General features: G+C 50.4%; 9 protein-coding genes and 1 non-coding gene across 10 annotated transcripts; 4 read left to right on the top strand and 6 right to left on the bottom strand.

Moving 5' to 3' along the window:
- Positions 1-2,471: 2,471 nt before the first annotated feature.
- On the top strand, positions 2,472-2,942 carry ColSpa_03215 (uncharacterized protein; the record flags this gene model as incomplete). The annotated part of the gene is made up of 2 exons (XM_049269427.1): positions 2,472-2,477; positions 2,604-2,942. 2 exons carry the CDS (start codon positions 2,472-2,474, stop codon positions 2,940-2,942), a joined length of 345 nt encoding a protein of 114 aa, XP_049125384.1.
- A 2,325-nt stretch (positions 2,943-5,267) lies between these two features.
- On the top strand, positions 5,268-6,827 carry ColSpa_03214 (alpha-1,3-mannosyltransferase MNT3; the record flags this gene model as incomplete). The annotated part of the gene is made up of 1 exon (XM_049269426.1): positions 5,268-6,827. One exon carries the CDS (start codon positions 5,268-5,270, stop codon positions 6,825-6,827), a length of 1,560 nt encoding a protein of 519 aa, XP_049125383.1.
- An 88-nt stretch (positions 6,828-6,915) lies between these two features.
- ColSpa_03213 (uncharacterized protein) lies at positions 6,916-8,288 on the bottom strand (the record flags this gene model as incomplete). Its single annotated transcript, XM_049269425.1, has 3 exons — positions 6,916-7,826; positions 7,910-8,149; positions 8,258-8,288. The coding sequence occupies 3 exons, from the start codon at positions 8,286-8,288 to the stop codon at positions 6,916-6,918; spliced, it is 1,182 nt and encodes a 393-aa protein (XP_049125382.1).
- On the bottom strand, positions 7,027-7,142 carry ColSpa_rRNA_012. The gene has a single exon (XR_007414243.1). It is a non-coding gene; the product is annotated as a 5S ribosomal RNA (ribosomal RNA).
- Positions 8,289-8,641: 353 nt separating the features above from the next.
- ColSpa_03212 (putative beta-glucosidase D) lies at positions 8,642-10,456 on the bottom strand (the record flags this gene model as incomplete). Its single annotated transcript, XM_049269424.1, has 1 exon — positions 8,642-10,456. The coding sequence occupies one exon, from the start codon at positions 10,454-10,456 to the stop codon at positions 8,642-8,644; it is 1,815 nt and encodes a 604-aa protein (XP_049125381.1).
- Positions 10,457-12,634: 2,178 nt separating this feature from the next.
- Positions 12,635-14,339, bottom strand: ColSpa_03211 (dimethyl-sulfide monooxygenase; the record flags this gene model as incomplete). The annotated part of the gene is made up of 6 exons (XM_049269423.1): positions 12,635-13,421; positions 13,460-13,639; positions 13,695-13,777; positions 13,821-13,994; positions 14,047-14,113; positions 14,176-14,339. 6 exons carry the CDS (start codon positions 14,337-14,339, stop codon positions 12,635-12,637), a joined length of 1,455 nt encoding a protein of 484 aa, XP_049125380.1.
- A 1,492-nt stretch (positions 14,340-15,831) lies between these two features.
- Positions 15,832-17,011, top strand: ColSpa_03210 (MFS transporter prlL; the record flags this gene model as incomplete). The annotated part of the gene is made up of 2 exons (XM_049269422.1): positions 15,832-16,286; positions 16,513-17,011. The coding sequence occupies 2 exons, from the start codon at positions 15,832-15,834 to the stop codon at positions 17,009-17,011; spliced, it is 954 nt and encodes a 317-aa protein (XP_049125379.1).
- Positions 17,012-17,452: 441 nt separating this feature from the next.
- ColSpa_03209 (SEH-associated protein 4) lies at positions 17,453-18,451 on the top strand (the record flags this gene model as incomplete). The annotated part of the gene is made up of 1 exon (XM_049269421.1): positions 17,453-18,451. The coding sequence occupies one exon, from the start codon at positions 17,453-17,455 to the stop codon at positions 18,449-18,451; it is 999 nt and encodes a 332-aa protein (XP_049125378.1).
- An 851-nt stretch (positions 18,452-19,302) lies between these two features.
- On the bottom strand, positions 19,303-20,493 carry ColSpa_03208 (uncharacterized protein; the record flags this gene model as incomplete). Its single annotated transcript, XM_049269420.1, has 3 exons — positions 19,303-20,047; positions 20,115-20,358; positions 20,448-20,493. The coding sequence occupies 3 exons, from the start codon at positions 20,491-20,493 to the stop codon at positions 19,303-19,305; spliced, it is 1,035 nt and encodes a 344-aa protein (XP_049125377.1).
- A 2,050-nt stretch (positions 20,494-22,543) lies between these two features.
- On the bottom strand, positions 22,544-23,890 carry ColSpa_03207 (alpha-L-rhamnosidase rgxB; the record flags this gene model as incomplete). The annotated part of the gene is made up of 1 exon (XM_049269419.1): positions 22,544-23,890. One exon carries the CDS (start codon positions 23,888-23,890, stop codon positions 22,544-22,546), a length of 1,347 nt encoding a protein of 448 aa, XP_049125376.1.
- Positions 23,891-24,943: the final 1,053 nt, after the last annotated feature.

Genomic DNA, 24,943 nt, shown 5'->3' with positions numbered 1-24,943 from the left:
AAGTACTCATTCCAGGACTGGAGTCTCCGATACCTTTGCGTGTGAATGTATTGCGTTCCAGTGCAGCGGAGTCTGCACTCTTTCTATCTCATGGTTATGATGCTATCAACGCAGTATTTATATCAACTTTCGGGACGCTAATCATATCCTCCACTACTTTTGGCACTCATTAGGTCCATATAGGTGCATCTCGATGTAATGGCTGGTATTACATTCATTGATGTGGAAGGTCTCAAGAAACCTTACAACGCTTCACAGTATCTCCTCTGTCTGTCTGCTTGGTACGCCCGTGAGAATGCGTGCTGGGAGGCCAGTCGATCCGGATGCCCTCCGTTAATTGTTGCTATGAGTTCTACTACATGCTCTAGTAGCTTAGTGGCCTCCTTTACTCGTCCATATGCTTGGTACGCCCGTGCAAGCTCGTGTTGCCCTTTGTTCATTGTCGCCCCCTAGCTTCTACCACGTACTCTAGTAGCTCGATAGCCTCTTTAACTTGCCCATCTGTGTGATATGCCACCGCAAGCTCGTGTTGTGAGGCAAGACGAGATGGATTCTTGTCGTCCAGTATTGTTGCTTCAATTTCCACCGCGTGCTCTAGTAGCTTAATGGCCTCCTTTACTCGTCCATTTGCCTGATATGCCCGCGCGAGCTCGTGTTGTGAGGTAAGTTCATCTAGATGTCCTCGGTAAAGTGTTGCTTTGATTTGTGCCACGTGCTCCAGTATCTTGGTGGCCTCCAGGACCCGTCCATCTGTTCAATATGCTCGTGCAAGCTCATTTTGTGAGGCAAGTCGATCTGGATGTCCTTCGTCAAGTGTTGCTCCTCTAACTTCCACCAGATGTTCTAGTAGCTTAATGGCCTCTTTTACTTGTCCATTTGCCTGATATACCCCTGCGAGCTGATGCTGTGATGTAAGTCAATCTGGGTGTCCTTCGTCAAGTGTTGTTTCTCCAACTCTTGCCACATGCTCTAATAGCTTGATAGCCTCCTGTACTCGCCCGTCTGCTCGATACACCCGTGCAAGCTCGTATTATGAGGTAAGCCTATCTTAATGCCCTTCATCAAGCATCCTCTCTCGCACTGCTACTGCATATTCTAGTAGCTCGATTGCCTCCTTGATTCGTCCGTCTTTAAACAAGCACTGACCAACTCGCAGAAACAAATAAAATCGCAGCTTTATCTCGATCCCCTTGCTTTCGTTCCCAAGCTTGAGTGCATGTGGTATATACTGTCTCCAGACAGCACGGTTATTGTGGCCGGCTGTTGGGAAGACCTCATAGAGATTCTTGACCGCATCGGCCATGATTTTTCCATCGATTGACTGATTCTTCACCCAGATGCGTGCTGCTAGATGCATAAGACTGTGCATATCGAAGGTTTGTGTTTCTTCTTGCGGAACCAGAAATGCACAGGAACAAAGAGTGCCAATCGCGTACTCCGTATCTTCTTCAGAACCAGAGCAATGTAGAGTTGAACGTGGTATAAACTTTGGCTCGATACGTGAAATGAAGTACAGCAGTTCAGTAGCGTAGCTATCTGATCGCTTAACCTGGTCGAATGACACTAGCCATGTAGTTGCAATAACTTTTCGCGGGTCTGGATACCAAGTTCTGTCGAGGAACTCTTGGCTCAGTGTACTTATACCGGTTTGCTCTGTACTATGCAGAAGTTGTAGTTACTTTGCAATTGATATGTGCTGGTTTCGGTTCAGATACGCTGAGGCTTGGGTGATTGCCAAGGGAAGATATGTAAGGAAATCTAGAAGCCTCCGTACTGATTCGCAATCACGAAGAAGCTCTTGTCGGTGAAGTGAGTTTTTAAGAAGACTTTTAGCTTCGTCTTGATTTATTTCCCGGAGTTCTATCAGAGCATCATCTGCTACTGATAACGCTAGGTCTCTTAAGTGTGTAGTAAACAGCATAATACCGTTGTCACTTTGTGGAAGATAAGTGTGTAACCCATAGTGGTTCTTGGATGCCCCATACAAGATGTCTTTGTCGTCTGCATTGTCAACAACCATGAGCCAAGGACCCTTGCCAGTCCCTTTTAGGATAGCGTTCGAGGAGCGCTCTCGTCGCTGAAGCCGCTGCGGCAGCCGCGAAATCTTGCCACGTTTTGTTCTTATGACTGTCGGCATAGTCGCATACCCCCTTGACGACGATGCATGGGGTTTCATCCCAAACACCCGCCCCCTCCATCTCACAGGCGATGAGGTCGAGGGCTTTTGCAATCTTGTCCCAGTGTTTGCCTGGTTTCATCACTACGTCACCCGAGCCGATACACCCGATATGCATCCAAAATTCTGGTGTGTTGGTGCTGTCCCTATGCTCTCCTAGTTCCGACTTTCTCCCAAGTGCGAGTGGTCTTCTTGGAACTCGATGGCTTATCTCACACTGAAGTCGTTCGCAGGACGCACCAACTGCCTCGTTATAGACAGCCTAATCACTACAGCCGCATCCTGGCTGGCCTCGATGTATGTGAGGATAAGTAGGCTCAAAAAGTATATCTTCTGCACTTGTGGGCCGTACGTAACACGTTCGGTATTTTGCGTCGATGGCCTTCCTTTGAATGTGCGCTAGGTTGTGATTGACTCGACGCTGTAGCTCACTCAAGCCAAGTTGGGTCTCCAAGCCAACAAGCAGAGTGCGGACATCTTTGTTTGGTCGGCCAAGGCTGTCATCGACAGTATCTTTTCGTATAAATTTGCTCGGGTACTGACGGCCTATGTCGTACTGCACAACGCTCTTGCCGATAACCACATCCCCAAGCAAGATCTCGTTGTCGGTCCCAAGGCTAGGCACTCCACCACAAATGCCATTCAACAAGGCCAGCTCAAGCCCCAAATAGACGGCTTTAAGACGAGCCGTTTCAGTCGCCACGCTGACCTTGCCTATATTGAGGAGAAGTACGAGAACAACAGTGTGTCTTTCAATCCGACCTAACTTGTGATTCTGATATTGCATTTTTGTCGACCTGTGGATATGGTCACCTTCATTCCATGTTTCGTTGCAGGCCAAGATGGCGGCGTCGTATTCGCGAGGCAGTGCGCATATTACGGCGATGCGGACGTCTTCAAGACGGGCAGGTGGCGACCAAATTACCATTGCGAATTGTCAAAGATAAGCGAGGATTGGGTTTCGTAGATGCCCGTGAGTGTGCTGTCGTCGAAGGCTTGCCGTGCGGAGTCGTGTGAACGTAAAATCACCACTCCTCCATGCTGACGAAAATTTGTGGTTGGCATCTTAGCCGCCAGCTTTGCGTGGTTTCGTAGCGCGTGCCGGCGAATCATATGTAGGCACGACAATATGCGGATGCCAGTCCGGTAATCCGTTGACGATCGCGCTTAACCGAATGATACCCAACCATGCGTGATGATATTTTTAGGTGACCGTTCGGTAAATCGCTGCTGCCAGTCGGTACCGAAAAGCTTGTCTGCTGAACACGTGGAACTGCTTTGGTTGGTGTGTGGAAAGTAGAATTTGAAGGGAACACATACCTATTGAAACCAAGATAGTAAGACTTCTTTCTCTTCCTTCTTCGATCACCTTGATATTGTTCCGCGGTATATCAGGCAAGAATCGTGTGACGCTCTCAGTCCATGTTCGCCTTGGTGTAAGGTGTCGAATGGGTCGTTTCGCAAAATAGTAGTCGCTGTAGCTTGGAAATGGTCTAACTCATGCCCAATCTCAACAATCCGCTTTTCCGTCATCAGTGGACGCAGATAAGAAGACATCAACCCCAATGGCACCAAGTGTCTAAGCTTGAGCTTCTCAAAGTCCTTTTCGCCGCAGCTACATAGAAATGAGAGTTCAGGGAACGCACTAAAGCTAGACATAATATGACTGGGGTAGTACCAGACGGCAGGGACCGTGCAGTTGCATTTGTACAAGTTGGGTACCTAGAAAGAGAATTTCCCCTGGGGCATACACACCTATTCTAAGCATAGGGGCACGTTTTGCAGCCCTAACCGAGCAATGTAGCATGTAGCCTTTTGGCGATTTCTTCTGCTTCGTTGATTAGGTTGTGTCCTGAGATGTCGAAATTTGGCTACACACCAATGACATGAACAAGTTTATGATCCATTAGTCCATATGATTTCGTTAGCCTTTCCCCCGAAACCCCAGTGTGAGTTCACAATCGTGTCTTAAGTCACTCAGTAAGCGGTAGGCTACGGGCACGAGACCAGTCGGAAGGCAGTCCGAGCAACGAGTCATTCATATCTATGTGATACACGTACGTTCTCGGGGCTAGCATCTGGTATTGGCGCTAGCCGCGTTTCATGGCACTAATGCCCCTTCTAAAGGAGTCCTGACAGCGCCCCCTTAGCGCTTCTGACGACAACTGCCTGGAACACCATGTCAATGCCGAATCACAGGCCTGCTGTTCTTCCGGAGGCTAATCACGGCTTCGACTCAAACGAGAAGGAGGGCAATGCCGCTAGTGTAACTTGCCCTTAAAATTGCGCCTTGTGCAGTGACCCAGTCGAGAACGTTGAGAAGTATCTTTCACTTTCAAATCCCGCAAACCAGGGTACATCTAATATCAGGAGCGAGCAGTCACACGGGAGTAAGCCCATCACAGGTCGTTCAAAGCCCGAATTGTGGTCAGAGATAATTAATACACAGCCAGAATATGAAACGGGTCCATTCGGCGGGCTTCCACAAACAGATGTCAGACAGATACGATGCAATCAGCAATTGATATAACTGAGATCCTGTCGTGAGCCTGAGAAGAAAGAAAAAAAGGGGTCGACAGCAATCGGAATGCGGGGGAGGCTTGTTTGTCTGGGTCCTGGGGCCGTGGATCCACGCTATTCAAGACGCGTGTTCGTCCCGGCGGCTTAGCATTGAAATGAGATCCTGGTTCTTGTCGCCGTCCATCTCTGCTATGGTGCGAAATGTGAACACGACGCCTAGGGCACCAATAAACTGAGATCCTTAGGATGCTGGCATGGCCAAGCTAACGATATACGGGATAGGCCTGGTTTGAGGTACGCAGAGGCTCGGAACACGGCAGCCGCACCATGCAATTCGCACCAGTAAGATAGATTGACTGTTGACGCGGGAAGGGAGAATTCGGTGGAATAAGCTTTCGCTAGGAAAAGGTACAATCTCCAAGAGTAAGTTCATTCTGTGCCCTGTAGCCGTGGCTCTTTAAAGCGATGTCCGCCCACTTCGAAAGCATTGCAATTGAGTTCATCACTTCGCAAAAGGCTTGACGCAAAAGAACCTCGCCAACAGTTCACCACGAAGGGCATTTGGAGGAGGATGGGTCGCCTACTGGTCTCACCACGACACGGTGCTCCGTCAACACCGATTCTTGCCGCCGCCGCCTTTCTCACTCTTACCATCGTCTACTTTCTCCGCTTCAACGATCACATAACAACCTTCACGTCGACGACTTCAAAGACGTCCGGTCTCAACCTCGACGCCATCAACACAACCGCCCAGTACTTCATCGACTACCCCCTTGGCCCCCCTTACAAGAATGTCTTTGGCGAGCTCGGCGAACGGACGAAGGTGCTGCGGTCGTGGATCGAAGCTCTTGAGGAGAAGAAGGGCGGCGAGGGGTTGCGTGTTGTGGGGGCTGAGAGGCAGTTCCTCGACGCGACGATCGAACGAGTCGGCGCATCCCTGTTCCCTTACTTACAGTCCCCGCCAAGGAACGCCCACAGCCAATCGCCGTTGGCTGATCTCAGGCGAAGCTTTCGAGGTGCTGGCACCCCTGCGCGGAATCCGGCACAGCAGCAGCGCGTTGAGAGCGGCGGCGAGAAAGCCACAATAGACTACACGCGCCGAAATGCCGGCATCGTCATTCCAACAGGGCGCAGCACCTTGCGCTTTACGTGCCACTTGGTGGCGTCTTTGACGCACGTCCATCGAACTACGCTGCCGATTCAAATTGTTTACGCCGGCGACGAAGACCTCTCCCAGGAGGACCGCATTACAGTCATGCGAGCTGCTGCCGGGGGCGATAATGGCCATGTCGAGTTTTTGGATATTTTGACAGTCTTTAATGATACCACATTGAAACTAGCGGAGGGTGGGTGGGCGATTAAACCGTTTGCTGCGCTGGGTAGCCGGTTCGAGGAGGTTATCTTGCTGGACGCCGACGTCGTCTTCCTGCAGTCTCCGGAACAGCTGTTGCAACAACGCGACTACCAGGAAAAGGGGGCACTCCTCTTCCACGACCGACTGCTCTGGAAGGACCAGTTTCCCGAGAGGCATGAGTGGTTCCACGAGACGTTCAAACACCCGAGCGAGGAGTTGCAGAAGTCTCTAGTATGGACCGAAAGATATGCTGAGGAAGAGGATTCGGGTATTGTTGTGCTCAACAAGGGTCGCTTAGACGTGTTAATGGGTCTGTTACACATTTGCTGGCAAAACAACTACGAGGTCCGCAACTCGTGGACGTACAGGATCACCTACGGCGATAAGGAGACGTGGTGGATTGGGCTCGAGGCGACGGGCTCGACGTACTCGTTCTCGAGGCACTACGGCGGCATGGTCGGCTGGCGGAAGCCGTTCGAAGGCGTGCAGACGGACAAGACGCAAGTGTGCAGCTTCGTCATTGCGCATGTAGACGAGGTAGACAACCTGCTGTGGTACAACGGCGGGCTGTTGAAGAACAAGATGGAGGATCCGACAGAGTTTGCGGTGCCGACGCACTGGATGATTGACCAGGAGTGGGTCAAGGGGGCGAGGAAGAAGGATATGAGCTGCATGGTAGGGAAGCATCCACGGGAGTTGTCGGAGCGCGAGACAAGGGTTTTGGAGCAGAGCATTGAGGCTGCAAAGGACGTTGATGATAGACTCGGATTGATTTAGCTAAACCAAAGATTCCCTTTTCATTTCGTCTTTATTTTGTCCAAGACTAGAGATCCCCATCAAACTTTTTCGTCCCATCAATAAGATCTCAATGGATTTTGGGCAAGACCTTCTCGGCTTCCAATTGTCTGAAAACGTCTTGGAGATTCAGCCAGGTGTCAGTGTATCCTGTCCAGCCAATCTCCCGCGCCTTGCTCATGCTAATGACCAAGTCAAAATTGCGACCCAGAACGAAACCAAAGAAGGCCCAAGTGGCTTTCTCGAGGGCATCTTTCTCGAGGCCTTCGCGCGCGGCGAGCTTCGCCCATGTTTTCTTAACGTCCTCCTGCTGGCTCCACTTGGTCAGATTGATTCGCTGTTCCAACTTGCTCGGCTCAATCTTGCCCACCAGACCGGCCTGCTCAGCAATCAAGCTGATGGGCGGCTTCTCGTTTAGTATAGTCGAGGTTGCAAGCTCGGATTTTGTTGAGAACTGGTCGGCCTTGACCTTCAGCCCGAAGCGACGGGCCAGTTTGGGCCACATATTTTGCCAGCTCTCAACGTCACCATTCACGACGTTGAATGCTTCATTAGCCGCCTTTGGCTCCTTCACAGCCCATTCGCAGAACTCGGCATGAAGCTTCGCAGACGTGAAAGAATCAAACTTGGTGTAGAACGTCTCCGAACCAGGGAACTCGAGATCCTTCCCGAGCTCCTTAGCAATAATGGCGTAGATGCCCAGCGACGTAGCAAGGTTCATGAAGTTGCCCTTTGCAAAGCCAATGACGTCATTGGGATAAGTCACCGTCCACGAGATGTTCCCATGCTTCTTGCAAAATGCGTGAAGGATGTCCTGCTGGCGGTAATAGAAGTTGGGCGGGAAGGGCGGGTCGTCGCGCTGCCAGGGATCGGACTCTTCCATTGGGTTCTTTGGGGCGCCGAGGTGTACGCCATATTGCTTTGCGCCGGTGACGAGGAGGATGCGCTTGATCTTCTTCGCGGCGCCGGTCTTTTCGAGAGCTATGAGGAAATTTAGGAGCATGTCGCCTGTTGGCTGTCAGAACGGGCTGATTTGGTCAGTTGTCGCTGCTGATCATGCATACCGTTCACATCCCAGTTCTCCTTTTCGGAATCCTTCTGTAAGTATGCAGCGAAGAAAACATATTCCGCCTCGATACCATCCAGACTTTGGGCCATCTCGTTGGCGGTGCCGGTCAGGTCAATGAAGCTGTGCTTGACGTTGGGCGGGCACTTGTCCTTTTTGCTGCGCGACATGGCGTAAACGGTCTTCCATTGTTTCGGGCTCTGGCCGAGTTGGCGGACGATTTCTCTTCCGAGAATGCCTTTTTGGGTCAGTTAGCGTCCGAGCTGAATGCCAACATCAGACCCGAATCGGCCGGAGGTGGGGCGTCATCCGGGGCTTGACCGGAGGTGGTCAAGGGCACACTTACCGGTCGCTCCTGTCACAATTGCTGAGGCCATTTTTATTTAAATTTAATTCGGTGTAGTTATTCTTACAGTATTTGTTTGAAGAGAAATATTAGCGGTGGTCACAGATGATACGAAAGAGTCGTGAGAGCCCAGCTAAGTACTCGTTCTGCTCGAAGCGTGACGTCAAGGTGACAAGCGTCATGTTCCAGAAGGACCTATGCAATGATCACTTCACCGTCGTCAAACTTCACGCCATCAAAAGCATGTACAGCTCGGGTAAACATGGAATGTTTTTAGGCCAGAGACTCGAGCTTCTTAGCCATTGTTGTACTCCTTATTAATCAAGTTTCTATAACACAACGCACTAGGCCCTAACGAATCACCGGAACGGCAAGCACACTACATCATCGTACGCCATCATGATTATCTGCCAATGCATCTTGTACTCCGGAATTCAGACCTACTAGACGTTTCATGTCTTCATCAAAGCATCTTCCACCGACTTGTGCCGCACACTTGTCAGCGTATCTCAAGCCGTGTCCAAATCCGAACACGGGGTTTTCCGTGTCAAATGGAACATCCTCCATCGCGTCTTCCACGGCCTGTTGTGACCGCGGCAGATCAAAGGGCAACTTTCCCTCGGGGGCCGCGATACCAAACACAACATCCAAAAACGCCTCGCTTCCACTACCGAAGCTGCCAAACACGGCAGAAGCAGTTTCGATCACTTCAGGAACGGCGGCAGGACGGTCCAAGATCACGTCAACAATAGTAGGCACAGCTGCGTATATGGCCGCCTGACGCGCCTTCTCCTCATCGGAGTACTCCAGTGATCCAGCATGGTAAGCGGCTTCAAAGCCACCAGGTCGAGGCTCATACGGCGCCTCGAGACGCAGAAGCGCATAGTCGGCCTCTTCGGGCGTCTCAACAACAATGAAGTTGCGGGCTTCAAGTAAGGTGGCATTAAAGCCCTCAACGTAGAACTTGGTATCAGAGCTGAGGTGCTTGAGGGGAAGAATCTCGTCCTTGTTGGTAAGGAGCGTGTAGGCCCGGCGCTGGGCATCGTTGCCAAGGCGAGCGAAGTAGTCGTTGCCGACGACTCTCGAAGCTGCCTCGGGGTCGACGAAAGGGTTGTCGAAGAGGCCAAGGAGGAATTTCTCACGGAGGAGACGTCTGACAGAAACATCGATGCGGTCTTCGGTAATATTGCCTTCTTGTACCAACTGAACGATCAGCTCGACACGCTGCTCGCCACCAAACTGATCAACACCGGCGTCAAGGACTCGGGCGGCACGCTGCAGCTCCGTCAAACTTTCCACGCCCCATGCGCGGGCCGGCATGTCCTGACCACGAATCACTGTGTCCGTAATCAAGCCCCAGTCAGAAACCACGATTCCTTGGAAACCGAGCTCTTCCCTCAAGAGATCGGTGACAATTTGTTTGTTGAAAGAAAAACCAACGGGGTCGTACTCAGTGCCGATTGGACGCGAATAATACGGCATCATCTGCCTCGCGCCTGCCGCGATAGCAGCCTTGAAGGGGATGAGATGGTATTCAAAGTTGTTACCGGGATAGGTCTGGTTCTTCCCGTAGGTGAAGTGGGAGTCCTCGCCATTTTCCATGGGACCGCCGCCAGGGAAGTGTTTGGTGACCGTAGTCACACTGTAAGGACCTAGCTCTTTGCCTTGGAAGCCCTTGATGTACTCAACAAGAAGCTCACTAGTAAGGTTGGCGTCCTCTCCCCAAGTATTGCCCAGTCGAGACCATCGGGGCTCAGTTGCGAGGTCTACCTGGGGGTGTAACGCGGACCGAATACCAACGGCGATGTATTCTTCGCGGGCAACTTCGGCAAACTGCCTCACCAAGTAAGGGTCCCGCAGTGCAGCGAGACCTAAGGACTCAGGCCACTGAGAGAAGACTCCAGCCTGGAAGCCAGTGCCGATGTTCTCTGTGAAACTGTGGCGCGGGTCCGTCGACAGAGTAACAGGGATCCCGAGACGGGTGTCCAAAGCGCGCTGCTGGACGAGGTTGACAAACTCAGCGACCTCCTTTGCATCGACGATGTCCCCAACAAGGTTGAAGTGCGTCATGTGCTTCTCGCCGATCATGTTGTCTGTGCTGTTGCGGCGGGCCGTCGCATTGCCGGGGTCGAGAGTGCCATTTGGGCCCTGCTGAAGCTGAGTCTGGAAGAGCTGGCCGGCTTTCTCTTCGATGGTCATACGTTGGAGAAGGTCCTCTACGCGATCATCGACGCAATAGGAGGAGTTTTTGTAGATTGGGACAGAATCATTCCTGCGAGCCAGGGTGTGAAGAACGGCTGCGGGAGGAAGGGACGTGCAGCTTGCTCCCAAGGGGAGGATGACCAAAGCCAAGGTTGTCAGTTCAGTCCTCATGATGGGTCAAGGTCTGGCAACGAGCCTCCAACACTGGAATCTATGTATAAAGTGTTGACTGTGATTTTCTGAACACTCCAAGTAGTTTGGGAAAGGCAGAAGGCTATTTATGAGCATTCTTAGACAGCCATCACTGTCGACGGAACATGGCCGTTGATCATCGACTTGGCAATGGATGTTTCTTCGGCCTCTTCATAGTGGAAATAACAAGAAACATGGGGATTGTTTCTCTTGCCAAGCTATTCAGCGGCCTTGTGTCGGTCGAAACCATTAGTATGGAGCTCGGTGGAATGCCGGGCTCTGTGAGGCGACGATGTCATTGATTCGAGTCACAGCTCGGAAGTCGGGGGCCCATGCGAATAGTATGTTGTTGGCAGCTACCAAGACGACCGGGGTTGAAGATATCATCTGTCATGGGAACCAAAAGTTGTCGACTCTCACCACACAACTAACACATCAGAGTCATTTCGTTCCTCTATTTCATCAGCTCTTTGGCAAACCTCATACTGTCTTCTCTCAAGATTCGATACAGCTCTAGAACATTCAGCATAACGAACATCGCAAAATTTTCAGATGAAGCCCTAGTTCGTGCCAACGATGGTATGACGAGGAGGCGTTGCCGGCAGGGACAGGGTAGTCATATGGTAGAGAAAACCCGGAAATTGTTCGGATCACCAGCCCAATGGAACTGATGCGGAGACCCCAGACTTTTCCTGTTCTCCACAACGGTATGTCCACCATCACGAGCCATCACGGTCACCATCGGCGCTTGCGTCCATAAAATGGGGATCTTAGGCTGCTGTGTTGGGGTTCTTAATCGGCCCTACCTCGAACGCAGCGGGGTTTCACAAGCTGCCAAGCACTCCAGATGTTTCTTCCCCGCAAGCTAGACTATTGCTGGGGTACTCGCCATGGTTCTGGGCCACGTGTTTGGGGGAATCGGTAAGTATTTCTAATCACTTCAAAGTGGTCATTCCGGGGCTCATGAGCACGAGATGTGGTGGTACCTATTGTTGATGCTGCGATGCGTGGATGATGCCGGGAAGCGGGGATCCAACTGTGCTTCCTTGTTGAACCGGGTCGGTGGTCACCTGTCTATCCCACTTTGACGGCTCTGCGTTCGGCATGTATTGAAGTCTTGGCAACTCTCTACCACCACACTGCTGGCAGCATTCAATGATTTGACTTGTCATAGAATGCAAGCTTTTGTGTCTCCTTTCGGTGCCGGTGGGGCCCGGCCCCATGAGCAGAAACCAAGTCCCAGCATCGGGAATGGTATTTCGCCAAGTTGTCGAGGCGTCGTCACTAGTGATTTGCTCAACCTTCTTGCGCAAGGCATAATGATTAACACCCTGATGCCCCTCTCCAAGGTGTTTGTCGGTAATTATTACGTCGTAATGGTTGTTGCATGGCCAGGACCAGATACATCCTATGGTTAATACCAGATACATCCTATGGTTAATACCAGACTTTCCATGCGAACGGATTGGCATTCCCAGCTCCCAAGATGGGATGGGACCATCGGGTTATCCCGAGCTCTCAAGCTATTGCTAGGGTAAAACAAGGAAAACAACGCATAATGGGGAATAACCTTTCACGAGATAGAGTGTATCCCCGTTTTGCTCGAGCTTCGGTCCCTTTCAAAGCTCATTGACCTGGTATTTCATTCTGCCTGACTTCAACGTTACCTTCGTCAGTAGATTTGCAGCCAGAAACCCTAAAAGTCAAGGTTTACTAATCTGATCAAGCTTAATTGGACTTAGTCTTGACATCTCATACGTGCAAGAGTTGCAAATGTCATATCAACTCTTGAGATGATCAAGATTGGCGATAGCCCAAAGTATGGTCCATCAGAGGTCTATGAATGCATACGCCCAACGAATGTATCTCATGGTTTTACATTCTCAAAGATAGTTGCACCTGGGACAACAAACGACTGATCTCTTTAAGCCTTAGCGTTGTGGAACCTTTCAGAACTTAGGTTTGCAATTGCCATAGTCCTTTTCATGTCGTCTGCTCCGCAATTGTAGCCTTCGCCGCCTCTTCTTTAGCAACGGTCTCTTCATAAGTGTCGTACTTGTACTTGTGGCCAGGATGATCTGACCGCAACCCCTTCTGACCTAGCCCATAAATCTGCTCCCTAAAAGTGGGCGCTGGATCATCCTCCGAGATTGGCTCTGGCAAAAGACCCCTGCTTCGGAGCTCAGGAACGAGATACTCGACAGCGTCCTCAAAACTGCCTGGTGTAATTACATAGCCGATGTTAAAGCCATCAACATCAGCAATATCAACCCACTCTTGAAACACATCTGCGACCTGAGACGCTGTTCCAACAGGCATCGCACCGTTTCCGCCAATCGCTGCGACTGTGCCTAGGTTACGGGGTGTCAGTTTAGGTACATCTTCACCACGGTAGCGGAGGTTGTACAGCGAAGAGTGAATTCGCTGGAGGTTGCTGGCGACATCCTTCTCAGTGAGCTCGTGGTCCAAGTCAAACTGGGAGACATCGATACCTGTGGACGCCGAGAATTGAGCGAGACCACCTTCGATGAGTACGTATTTGAGAGCTTCTTCGTACTTGCTCTGGGCGTCCTTCTCATCTTTGCCAATAATAGGAGTAATCATTGCAAAGACTTTGACGGAGTGTGGGTCTCTGCCGGCTGCAATCGCTCCTTCACGGATGGCCTTTACCCTCGGTGCCACGACATGCGGTGAGAGGCCAGCAACAAAGATGCCTTCTGCATGGGTTGAGCCAAACTTGATTCCCGCGCTTATGTGGAATAGAGGTAAGCTGCTGATTTTCCGACGTTGGAAAGTGGCTGGACTTACGGAGACGTTCCAGCTTGGAATAGTACAGGGGTTCGTTGAGGGGATGGATCAGTCAGAAAAGGTGCATCTACATGGAATTTGCCATGGTGGTGGATTGGGCGAATCTGAGAATAGTCGGAGTAGATGCCCTGTTCGGCATCCTCTACCAAAGCTGTGTCCGACCAAGAACCTTCCCAAAGTCTTTAAAAAAGTGTTAGTGATTGCATTACTATAAGACGATACGCATGGTTCTTACTTGTATAAAAGCCGCAAGTACTCGTCGGCGTTGGCGTAGCGAGTGTCATGCTCAACCAACGGCAAGCCAACCTTTTTATTCAGCTTAGAATGGGAATGAATGAAAGGGATTGAGTAGCACACTTACTGCTTTAGATGCTGATTCCTTCCAACTTGTCACAATGTTCCAACCGAAGCGGCCTTTCGTCAAATGGTCGAGAGTACTGAACCGCTTCGCCACAACGTAGGCTTGTTCATACGAAGTTGAGGTTGTGATGGCAAAGCCTAAGTTCTTGGTCACAGCAGCCATCGCCGAAACGGGCTATGACAACATCAATTCATTGCTGCCCAATTACACTTGGGGAAAGACTTACGATGACCGGATCAGCCATTGGCCATTGAGCGCCTGTCCGTACTGAGGGCTCTGCGCTGCCCTTGTATCTAGATCGTTGTATTCGTGAGCAAAATCTTCGATCGCATAGATGCAACATGATGAAACTTACGTATCATATGGCCCAAAAGTGTCGGCCAGGAAGAGGCCCACAAAGCCTCCTTTGTCGAGTAGCTTAGCAAGATCGGTCCAGTATGTGAGATCCCGACGCTTGTCTTTGGCTCTGTCTTTTGGGTTTCTCCATTGGCCGAAGGACAAGTGTCCAACGGTAAACATGTCGAAAGCATTAAGAAGAATTTGCTTCTTTGGTCTTGTACCTATATAATTGTTCTGTTTCTCTGAGGACATGATGAACAATGCAGTTGAGATACGCAGCTAGCAAGGAAGAATCGGCCGGGTTCATTGAGGTGTCAAAATATCGCGCTAAGATAGTTCCATGCCAAATCAATCAGGCAGAAGGTCTCTTTATAACACATCTTCATAAATTTCACGTCATACTGCTTGCATCTTGCGTGCGGAAATCCTCCAGCATAATCTCCGAGAGACGTGCTGCGGAACATCTTAGCGCTAGCATAGATACTACGATAGTCCTGTAACGGAGCCCAAAAACGACAGTTGGTCAGTATCAACTTTGATACTTGAGGCCTGTTACCTACGGCTATTACGATGGTAACGGGTTTTAGCCGGTCCAGGAGATGGACAGTTGATAGAATGTCATCGAGTGGGATGATGGAATGGTGGGCCGTGATTTCGCCATACACTCCCGACGTGCCTCAGCGAATGATACACAGCTGCAGCACCTCCACGGCAGTGATTCGCGCCAACCACTCAGCATGCGAACGTCATATCGCCATCTCAACTTTAAGCACACCATACAGACGCTGGTGAATCCCCGCTGATAAGGGTCCCAGTGTGAAGTTGAAGTTGACAAGGTTACGGACCGGTCCCGGCATGGCTCCCTATCAGTAACATTGATTAGCCGATCATAAAAATGACATTTTCTCATCATCCGAAAAGTTTGAAATGACTGTTGAAAAGAAGATCAGAATACTCACAGCATCATGAGTGCACCAATCCAACCAAACGAGGTCCGAGTCAATCACGCTGCCACGGCCACCAGCCGGAAGCTGCAAACCAACGCAGCCGTCGCGAGGGCTAATGTAGACAACCTGCGAGACGACCCTGAAGATAGAGCAGCGTTTCTTTCAACGTTCTCTGCAGAAGAGGAGAGATCCGTCATCAACAAAATTGACAAGGCATTTTTGGGTCTTATCGGAGTAATGTACATGATTAAACAGGTCAGACACTTCGTTTCAATAGCCGGACGTATTGAAGAGGACGCAAATTGACCAATTTCCAAGATTGATCAAACCAATGCTTCAAATGTGAGAGTTCTACAAGTTGGGGAACCGGGCAACATCATGAAAGAGCTCGATATGACTTCCGACCAATACAACTGGGTGGGATCTATCTACGGCGTAAGTTGATTGCTCTGACAGCTGAAAGAGATATGTTTGGGCTGCCTCGCAAGCTAACCGAACCTCAGATTGCTTATATAATCTTTGAAGCTCCCAGTAATCTTCTCTTGAAGCGTTTGAGTCCGCATCTGTGGCAATCTCGCATATTTCTTTCCTGGGGAATCATCACCGCCTGTCAAGCCGCAGCGCAAAACCGACATCAGCTCTACGCCATGCGTTTCCTTCTTGGGTAGGTTTTTATGTCTAAAGACTATTGAAAACACTCACTTTCATGATAAACTAACCCAAAAATGGGTTTCAAAAGGATGTTCGAAGCTGGCATGTTTCCAGGTGTCATGGCCCAACTTTCAAGTTGGTATCGCACCGACGAAATCGGCAAGCCTGTCACTTGGTTTTTCGCCATGTCCAATCTTGCCGGTATTATCGGCTCCCTTCTTTGCTATGGTATAAGCTATCTGAATGGTGTTCGCGGCCTTAGTGCTTGGAGATGGGTCTATCTACTAGAGGGCTTGGCGACGATCGTCTTCTCTGGTGTCGTGTTCTGGCTCTTGCCAGACTACCCAAAGTCTCCTCGCAGCAGTCGCTTCCTCACAGAGCGAGAAATGGAGTTTGTGGAAGCAAGGCTGCCAGAGAATGCACCGTTAACAAATGATCCCGACTTTGCTGGCAAAGAGATCTGGGCCGTACTCCGAACGCCTCTCATCTGGTCGTTCATGCTCTCACAGACCCTAATCAACATTGGGGGGTACGCATTGACTTGGTATCTGCCAACTATTGTGACAAATCTTGGTTTCGTAGGGTTACCAAGAAACCAGTTACTCAACATGCCGCCCGCATTTGCAGCTATTGTCGGACTGATGTTTTCGGCATGGTTCATGTCTAGAGCATACATCGTGCGGCCAGCATACATCATGTAAGTCAATGGCAGGTTAGTCATCTCTCACTACATTTATTCTAACCATGGTTTCCAGGATTCTTATGTCTGGAATGGTAGTTTGCTTTGTGTTATTCTTTACCATTACCAATCGTTATGGCATTTATATCTCGTGCATCTTAGGCACTTTGTTCTATCAGTCGTATTTCATCCCGTTCTGGGCTTGGAGGTCCGCTACGCTTTGGGGATCTACGGGGACTGCCTTCACCCTCGGTCTACAATCCGGCATAGCCCAGCTTGGTGGCGTCATCGGACCACAACTGTTCCAGTCAAAGTTCGCATACAATGGCTACAAGACTAGCTTTGCTATCGCAGCGGCCACTACCATTGCGTCTTTTCTGGCCAACCTTTGGACGTGGTGGCTAACAAGGAACACGGAGTACGACGTAATGAGAGTCCGGAGAAAGATTTTGAAGGCGAGAAAGCTTGGGAAAGTCAACTTTGATGATGATATCAGGGTTTTTGAAGAAAGACATTTTTACGATGGGCTCAAACGTCAGAGGCGAGATAATAGCGAGGAAAGCTCACAAGCGTAATGGTCGACGCTTTTTAAGATGGCCGAACGAATCAGAAATGGGGCAGCGATAAGAGCTAATGCCGGACCCAATCCGCCTTAAGCCTCAAGGCACGTGGATGCAGCCGAAAAGAGAATCAAACCTCAATGTCAATCTGGACACCTCGAAAGTTGGAAATGGGGATATGTAATAAGAATGAGTTGTAATGTGGTTCTAAAGCTACTAGGAATACCCTGTTGTGAGTGTCGACTTCCACGTGGGACAACGGTGAGATAGAGTTTGAAACAGCAAAGATGACAGCATCTTTCACTGGTGGATCAAGGGACAATCCAGTATAAGTGTGTGGGGGCCACTCGGATGGCGTCCGGCCTGAAATTCTCTCAACCTCTTTCATCCTAAAATAGCTCAATTCGCCCTGACTCAACACTTTCGGCCAACTTCATATCAGAGCCATCAGCCACCATGTCAGCATCAACAGCTCTCGTCCAGCATTTAAAGAGCGTCATTCCTCAAAGTGATCGCTTGTCGCTCCGTGAGAGCGTGATTCCAGCGGTTCTTGACGCCATCACCGGCATCGCCAAGACGCTGCACGCCTCTCAACACGTCTCCCTGGCTGGAACCTCGAATGCCTTTGGAGATGATCAATTGAACGTTGATGTTCTGTCCGAAAATGTCATGCGGGAGGCCATTGCAAGATGCCCTTCGATTCTCACAGCGAGCAGTGAGGAGGATCCTGTAGAGAAGCCGGCAAGACCAACTAGCGAAGCAACCGGCACCCCCGCGACATCAGAAGAATACACCATCGCCTTCGACCCTCTTGATGGCAGCTCCATCATTGCACCAAATTGGACAGTCGGAACTATTGTTGGTATCTGGGATGGGCGGACAGCCGTAGGCCAGTCGCCGGCAGAGAAACAGATTGCGGCTATCATGGGTGTGATCGGACCTCGGACTACGGCCATTATGGCGCTGAGGATCCCCGGTGCAGACTCCGCATGCTTCGAGATCGGGTTTGGCCCGAACGGAGTCGCGGACTGCGAAATTATCCGCACCTCCGTCAAGTTTGCTGATGGACCTTTCAAGACGCGCTATTTTGCCCCCGCAAACCTCCGTCATGCGGCGGATGATGAGAGATACAATGCTCTCATCACGCGCTTCATTCGGGAGAAGTACACACTGCGCTATTGTGGAGGTCTTGTTCCTGATATCGTGCATGCGCTGGTGAAGGGACACGGTATCTATGTTTCACCCGTCTCGCCGGGTACTCTTCCCAAGCTTAGGTTCTTGTACGAGCTCTACCCGATTGCTCTAATTGTGGAATGCTCGGGAGGAAAAGCCATTGATCCTGCCGACGGCAAACCTCTCCTTGACAAAGTATCGGTAGACTGTGACGGGAGGGCTGGCTTGATCTGCGGAACGGCGGAGGAGGTGGATACTGTGAAAAAGGCCTTGCTGGGTTGAGACAGAATTTCGCGGTGTTCCGCGGATCGCAAGCTGCAACCCAGAGAATTCAGCTACAAATAGCCAAATCATCAGAAAAGTGAATTTCATGGGAATAATTATATGAAGCTACTTATGAGTGATTATGGGCCCTGTGAGGATATAATTGATCCAACTGGCATGAACACAGTTGAACATTTCATTGCTGACATTAAGTATATTAGTGGAGCTCGCCCTGTAGCCACTTCTGGCTCGAGGTAGCGGTACATAGCGAAGAATTTGCTTTCAGACTGTACGATCTATATTCCATTTAGTAGACTCTGCCTATTGGTGATACTCTAGCGATGATTGGGTATACTTCAAATTGATCAGTCACAAGGTGTCCATCGCCTTCCGCGTCTACGTCTAAGATACTCATGAGGAGCATGATATGTTTCGAGTGCCTTGGCTGCTAGATCTATGCTCGTAAGGCATAGATACATTATCATTACGAAGGCTATCAATCGCATCTGAAATGTGTATTCATGTTATTACTAGTAGTGCAGTAGCCCTTTTCAAATCTTATCTGTCAATGCGTCCAATACCTGCGGTTTCTATATCAGCACATAGTCATTTGAGGTGTTTTTTATTTATTCAATCAAAAGGCTGCTGCATCAGACTTAAAAAGAAGTTGACTCCTGCTGTTCATCTATAACGACAAATCACTTGCTGTGCTTGGGAGGCTTTGTTTAGGCGTACATGTTACTGCACTGTGAGATAGAATAATGATATTTGACAATGGCGATGTATTGTATGGGATTGGACCCTAATCTATTGTTCATCAGATTATCGAAAAGCGAAGTCCAGTGGTCGCCATTCCCTCTTATCCTACATTACCACTCTTTGGGCATGTATGTCGGGGTGTTCTCTTCTTCCGTGTCTTTCAGGCCTAATCCCTCAAGCACCTTGTTTTGCAATGGTAACAAAACAAGAACAGCCCGATTGAACCTCCACCCAAGAAGAGGAACCATTGCACCAACCACAGCGTCGAGAATGAAGTGGTTTGCCGTGGCAACAATAGTGAAGAGCATAGCCATAGGCCACAAGGGAGCAACGAGTCGGAGAGGACGATGAGGCGAGAAGCGGCAGATGCACCACGCTAGGAACAATGCAGTACCGCAATGAAGGCTCGGCATCGCGGCGATAGTCAACTGAAACTTATTGTGAGTCCATGCATTGCCTCCTCCCTTGGCTCCATGAAGCACGTCTTCGAACCCATACTCGGCTGGCAGCATGCGTGGCGGCATGCAGCGGTAAGTTGTTACAACCACAAAGGCAATAACGTTGTCCATAGCGATGGTTCGTCGGATCCTTTGAAAGGTGTTGGGCGGGAGGAAAGTGTAGCAGTAGATGATGAAGCAGATGCCCAAGCTGATGTGAAAGTAGTAGATCTTGGCCAGGTACGACATCATCCAGGGCATGTTGTCGAGGACATATTGCTGTACGCCGAGCTCGATATCAAGCCCGATGCAATGCTCAAGCTTCAGGATGGATATTGCGTGGTCTCGCGCTCGTGCAAACACGGCTTCATTGCCGGCGATCATGCGCGCCGAGAAGGCACGGAGGAGTTGATACACCCTATCAGGCACAATAATCCGTCAGCGCTGATCTTGCTAAGAGGAGAGTCAAGAAGGCCAAGCCATACCAGTATGTTGCGTTCCAGTACCAAATCTCGGCGAGGAAAGGAAAAGTGCGATAGAACCGCACGAGAAGCTTCTTGTTGATGCGGGACACCTCACCCGACTCGGCACGCATCCCCGGCTTGAGGAGCGGAGAGGTGGGGCGTGAGCAGGAATCCTCTGACCCACGCTCGCAGGAGTCTACGTCATCGTCGTGATCTGGTCTGCGGCGGTTGATGAGGGCGCCAACGGTAAAGGCAAAGACAATGACTGGAAAACGCCTATGGTTAGTTGGGGAACAAGAGAAAAGTTGTTTTGCCAGACCTGAGTTTCGCTTCGACTCAGTATCGAGAACTTACAAGCTGGTTCAACAACATTTCTCAGAGCACCGAGTGCCGAAGCCATGATTGGCTTTGTATATGGAAGAGAGAGGAAGTCTTAACGGGTATCCAGAAATGAAGACGCGTGCCGAAGTCCGCGCCGTCTATGAGAAGCAGAGTAAACAATCTTTTGTCTCCTATAGGCAGACAGGAGAATGGAGTGAGCGACGTGAAGTTAATACAAGAAAATGCCAAATCCTCCCAGAACCGTAAAAGGAGAAAAGGAGAGGGACGACAAAGCTAATAAGCATTTGCTAGGCAAACAACAGAAAAACCACATAGTGTAGACCGCACAGCGGAGGAAACCCACTCGGGCGGAAGAAGTTGCACCAGGCCAACCATCGAACTGTAGCCAGGCATTGTCAGATCGGCGCCCAGACATTGATTCTCCCGTCAGCCTTGAACACACGTTGTGGTGCAGCCGCACAGAGCCGTCTGATAGGAGGCTTGGGGGCGTCGTCGCCAAGGAGAGGCGGAGCGGGATTGGAGACACGACTGACGTCCCACACCCGATCCGTTTAGCTCTTCCCCCTGCCGAATGGCTCGCCGTAGGAAGGTGGGCACGCGACCTAAGCCCTCTTTGACGCGTGTGATTGCGCCCGGCAACATGCAACAAGGTGAGCGGAACCCAGTTTTCATTCCACCTCCCTGCTAACCCAAACCCCACGTTGAACCACTGCAATCCAGTGTGTGAACTGACCGGTGGGCAACGGGATGGGATGTGGGAGAAGCTTGGAGCAATTGCGGTGGATCTTCCAATCATTTCGCGAGGCCCTCTGCCCACTCATCTATTGGACGCACCGAGTTGCTTCGCATGCTCTTCTCGGCAGCCGGAACGACCGGAATCGATGCCAGGGGTTTATACTCAGATGCCAAGTCGCGCCCGAGTAAGAACGAGTATTGTAATCAAATTTAGAGTCTGGAAATCCACAGAGCGTTTTCGGCTTCTTTGGAAAAGCTTTTTCAGATTGATGACGGACTCACAATTCTTCTGCCAAGTGTTCGAAACTGAAAGTCTTTTGACATGTCACGATTAATAGACAAAATTTAATCGATCTTTTTCCGAAGCTTGCTCTAGTCCGTTCATGCCTTTCAAAGTCTTTTCCAATAATAGTAGGTTCGCACGGGAACATGCAGTTGGTCTCCAATTCCATGACCAAACATCAGCACAAAGACGCGTCCGAGCGTGCGAAAACCTTCCGCTGCCAACACCCGATAGAGAGGGACAAAGTAGTAAGCTTTTGCTAGCTCACAACGTGTCTCACTTTTCACTGCTTATCTTGCCACCAAATCCACGTCCTTATGAACGCGGCAAGCCCGCACATTGCTGGGGTCAATAGACGAGCTGACTGCCTAGGCTTGCTAGCAACAAACTGCAGGATGTGCAGCCAAAGTCAGAATCTTCATATGCAGTCACACTCAGGGCTAGCCAGCCAGCACACCAGGGGTGACAGGCTCGGGCGTTTGATAGGACCACTGCCGTGACGCTACGGTTCTTGTGCGGTTGATGAGGTCAGTGGGAGCCGCTAACATAACAGCATCATCTTCTTAGCCCTTAGCTCAGTCAAGATTCGTCGCCATGCTCAATTTCTGCGGATCTTCAGGGTGTGGATCATCAGTCTGAGAATCAATATAACACTTGCTTGGGCGCTTAAAGGAGAGAATACCTAGCGAATGCACAGATGGGCTAGACTTTGCCTGGGGAGGCGTCGGACATCGGAGTTTTTGGTCTTCGCGGGAGAATCCAATCTCCATCGGGCCGTTGGAGTTTGGACATCGGCGTGCGGAGTCTTAGTTCCCCGGGGTCGGCCGAGGTTCTCTCCAGAAGTGCGGCATTGTGTCGCAGTCCGATGAGATGGAAAGGCCTAGGTATTAGGCGATTACATAGCCCTTGGCGACGGCGTGTCCACTCGGATCAAAGCATGTTATCAAAAGTGAGTGGCCACTGATGAAAATCCCCAGTTTCATTGAATGCTGACGTGGAGCTTTCCGACATTTTGCCGTTCGGACCAGTCCAGGATCAAAACAAGAACGCGGATACGCCGGATCTGCGTTGCAACACTACAAAATATTGTTCAGAGCTCATCGACAGTCTCTTCTATATCTTGGCAACTAAATCCCTCGTCGCCTTGGACATTCTTGCAAAGCCACTTATCCAAGATATCATCCTGGCTGGCAGGCTTTACGGTGAAGTTCTCGACCGTTAGGTTGCTGCACCCGCCTGCACCCGCACTGCACCGAAAGAACCCTGAGCTGGGAACGTCGTCCGTGATGGTCCCGCTGAAGTCTTTCCAAACGACGTCCGAGATCTTAAAGGTCGATGTGTCGCAAGACTCACCCGCATGGCCGGAGAAAGACTCACATTGAGTAATGAAGAGTGGTTCCCCGCGGGTGCGGTCAAGCTTGATATCCTCCAGAACGATGTTGCGAGCGTACCCCGTCCCACCGCCGCCTCCGTTTGGCGGATACCCGATCTGGATGCCGCTCCATGTTTTGAAGTAGCAACCCCGGAGTGTATCGTGCAAGGTTACATTCCTTGCCAAGAAGTTCTCGATATACTCGAACTGGCCGATGAATTGTCCGATGGACCCCATCGCAATGCCAGTGCTGCCAAAGAACTCACTGTCGTAAATGTAAATGTTACTAGAGTTGGCTTTAACGGCAATAGCATCGTCACCGTTCACCACAACCCACCGTCGGAAGGTGATATTATCTGAATACATGGTGTCGGCGCCGTCCGTGTTGAGCGAGTTATTCTCGGTGGAGGATGTGCTGTTCACGTAGATATCCTCGAAGACAAGGTTTTTCGAGTACATGATGTTCATCGTCCACATCTGGCTCTGGACGAAGCGAAGCCCTTTGACAACGGAGTTCGAAAAGTCTCGGAAGTTGATGTTCATCGGTCGATGAGGCATGTTAGACCCTCCCTTGTTCAGGTCGTACCAAACCTGGCCGTTGCCGTCGAGCGTGCCTACCCCATGGCCTTCCCACACAACACGGTCGCCGCCAAAGTGCCATACCGTGCTCTGGTTTTGGAAATCTACGGGCATCGATACAGAGAGCCAGTAGGTGGTGTCATTGCTCCAGAGCAGTCTGCCCCTCTGATCAATAATCACATCGTCTAACTCGGTAGTCACCATGGGCGAGTTGATGTGGTAGACAGGGCCCGGCAGCACAATGATGCTCTTGATCCGACATTTGTCGTTCAGCACGGAAAGCAGCGCTGGCGCATCGTCCCCGCCGTTGGCATCCGGTTCGAGGATGCAGATACTCCGACCTTCTTTCTCCGCCTTTTCAGCCCAGTCGCTGGGGCTTGGTTTATCCGTATCCGCCAAAAGATAGGCGTCGCTAGAAGTCTGGGAGACGTCCAGTCCAAAGGCTAGGCTTGCGGCTAGCGATACGACGATTGCCAAGCCACGCATGATGGACGGGTGCTAGAGCCTTGAAACCCAATCAAGGGATGAATCAAATGTTGCGAGCTTTGATACTCGCGAACAGACGCTTCTGGAAGTATACTAGCAAGTATGTGTTCTGTAACAAAGCAGAGGTATTGGAATGAGGCTGTGGCGTTCTCAAAGCACAAGCCAGGAATGGTCTCCGAGCTGCTAATGGCTCACATATGAAGTCGCTCGTGTGTAGATGGAGGTTTGTTTCCGTGAAACTGATTACTGCATCAGGTGATGGAGCTCAAAAAGGGGTTACAGCCGCCTTCAGCGAATGACATACGCCAAGTCCAGCGGGGTAATGCTCCCGGATCGTCGCCGGTAGCGTCCGTTCCCCGCACCGTTACGTCGTCCGACCGCATGATTAGCTGAGGTTCTGGCTCTAACATTCGGCAATTGATCATTTTTGCTGGGGGATCGTCGCGATTCTACGCCTAGGGATCATCATTCTTATGCAGTGATAAGATTAGGTGCATGTACAAAAGGGCCAAATGTGACCGACGTCGACCTGCAGGCTGGTCTGATGATGGCTGCAAATCATCACGAGTGTCAATCCCGGTGTAGCGACGTTAGATTCCTTTTAGGTTCTTTGTTTATGCGACTTTTACCTTGCATCAAATATGACCTTAAGAGATGGAGCACATGGGTGTTAATCTGGTCCTGTACAGGTCGGCCGATATGAGAATGCTCGCTCCGGGCTCGTGATCCGCTCAAATCCGAATGCTATCATAACGTCCACTCAAGGATCTGTTTATCATTTTTACGTACATCTTCAAGATGAACTAATGATTATAAACATTGCGTCTAGAAAATAGCGGGTATGAAAGATACGCCATGAATATTTCATTTGGTGCTCACTCGTAGATTTTACATCCGAAAGAGCACTGCCGCGCCTTGTAAATACGCAACTATTTGATGCATGAATTACTGATGTGTCTCAAGTTCTCAACCTGGATTTCAAAGGCGTTTTTTCTCTCACTTATAGTGCGATTCACGCAGGTGTTAAGATTCTGTGGCGGCCACTTAATAGTT

Source organism: Colletotrichum spaethianum (assembly GCF_022836535.1).
Source record: "Colletotrichum spaethianum MAFF 239500 DNA, contig06, whole genome shotgun sequence".
Classification (NCBI taxonomy): domain Eukaryota; kingdom Fungi; phylum Ascomycota; class Sordariomycetes; order Glomerellales; family Glomerellaceae; genus Colletotrichum; species Colletotrichum spaethianum.
The sequence above is the reverse complement of the archived record's forward strand: the minus strand, read 5'-3'. Positions and strand labels throughout refer to the sequence as shown.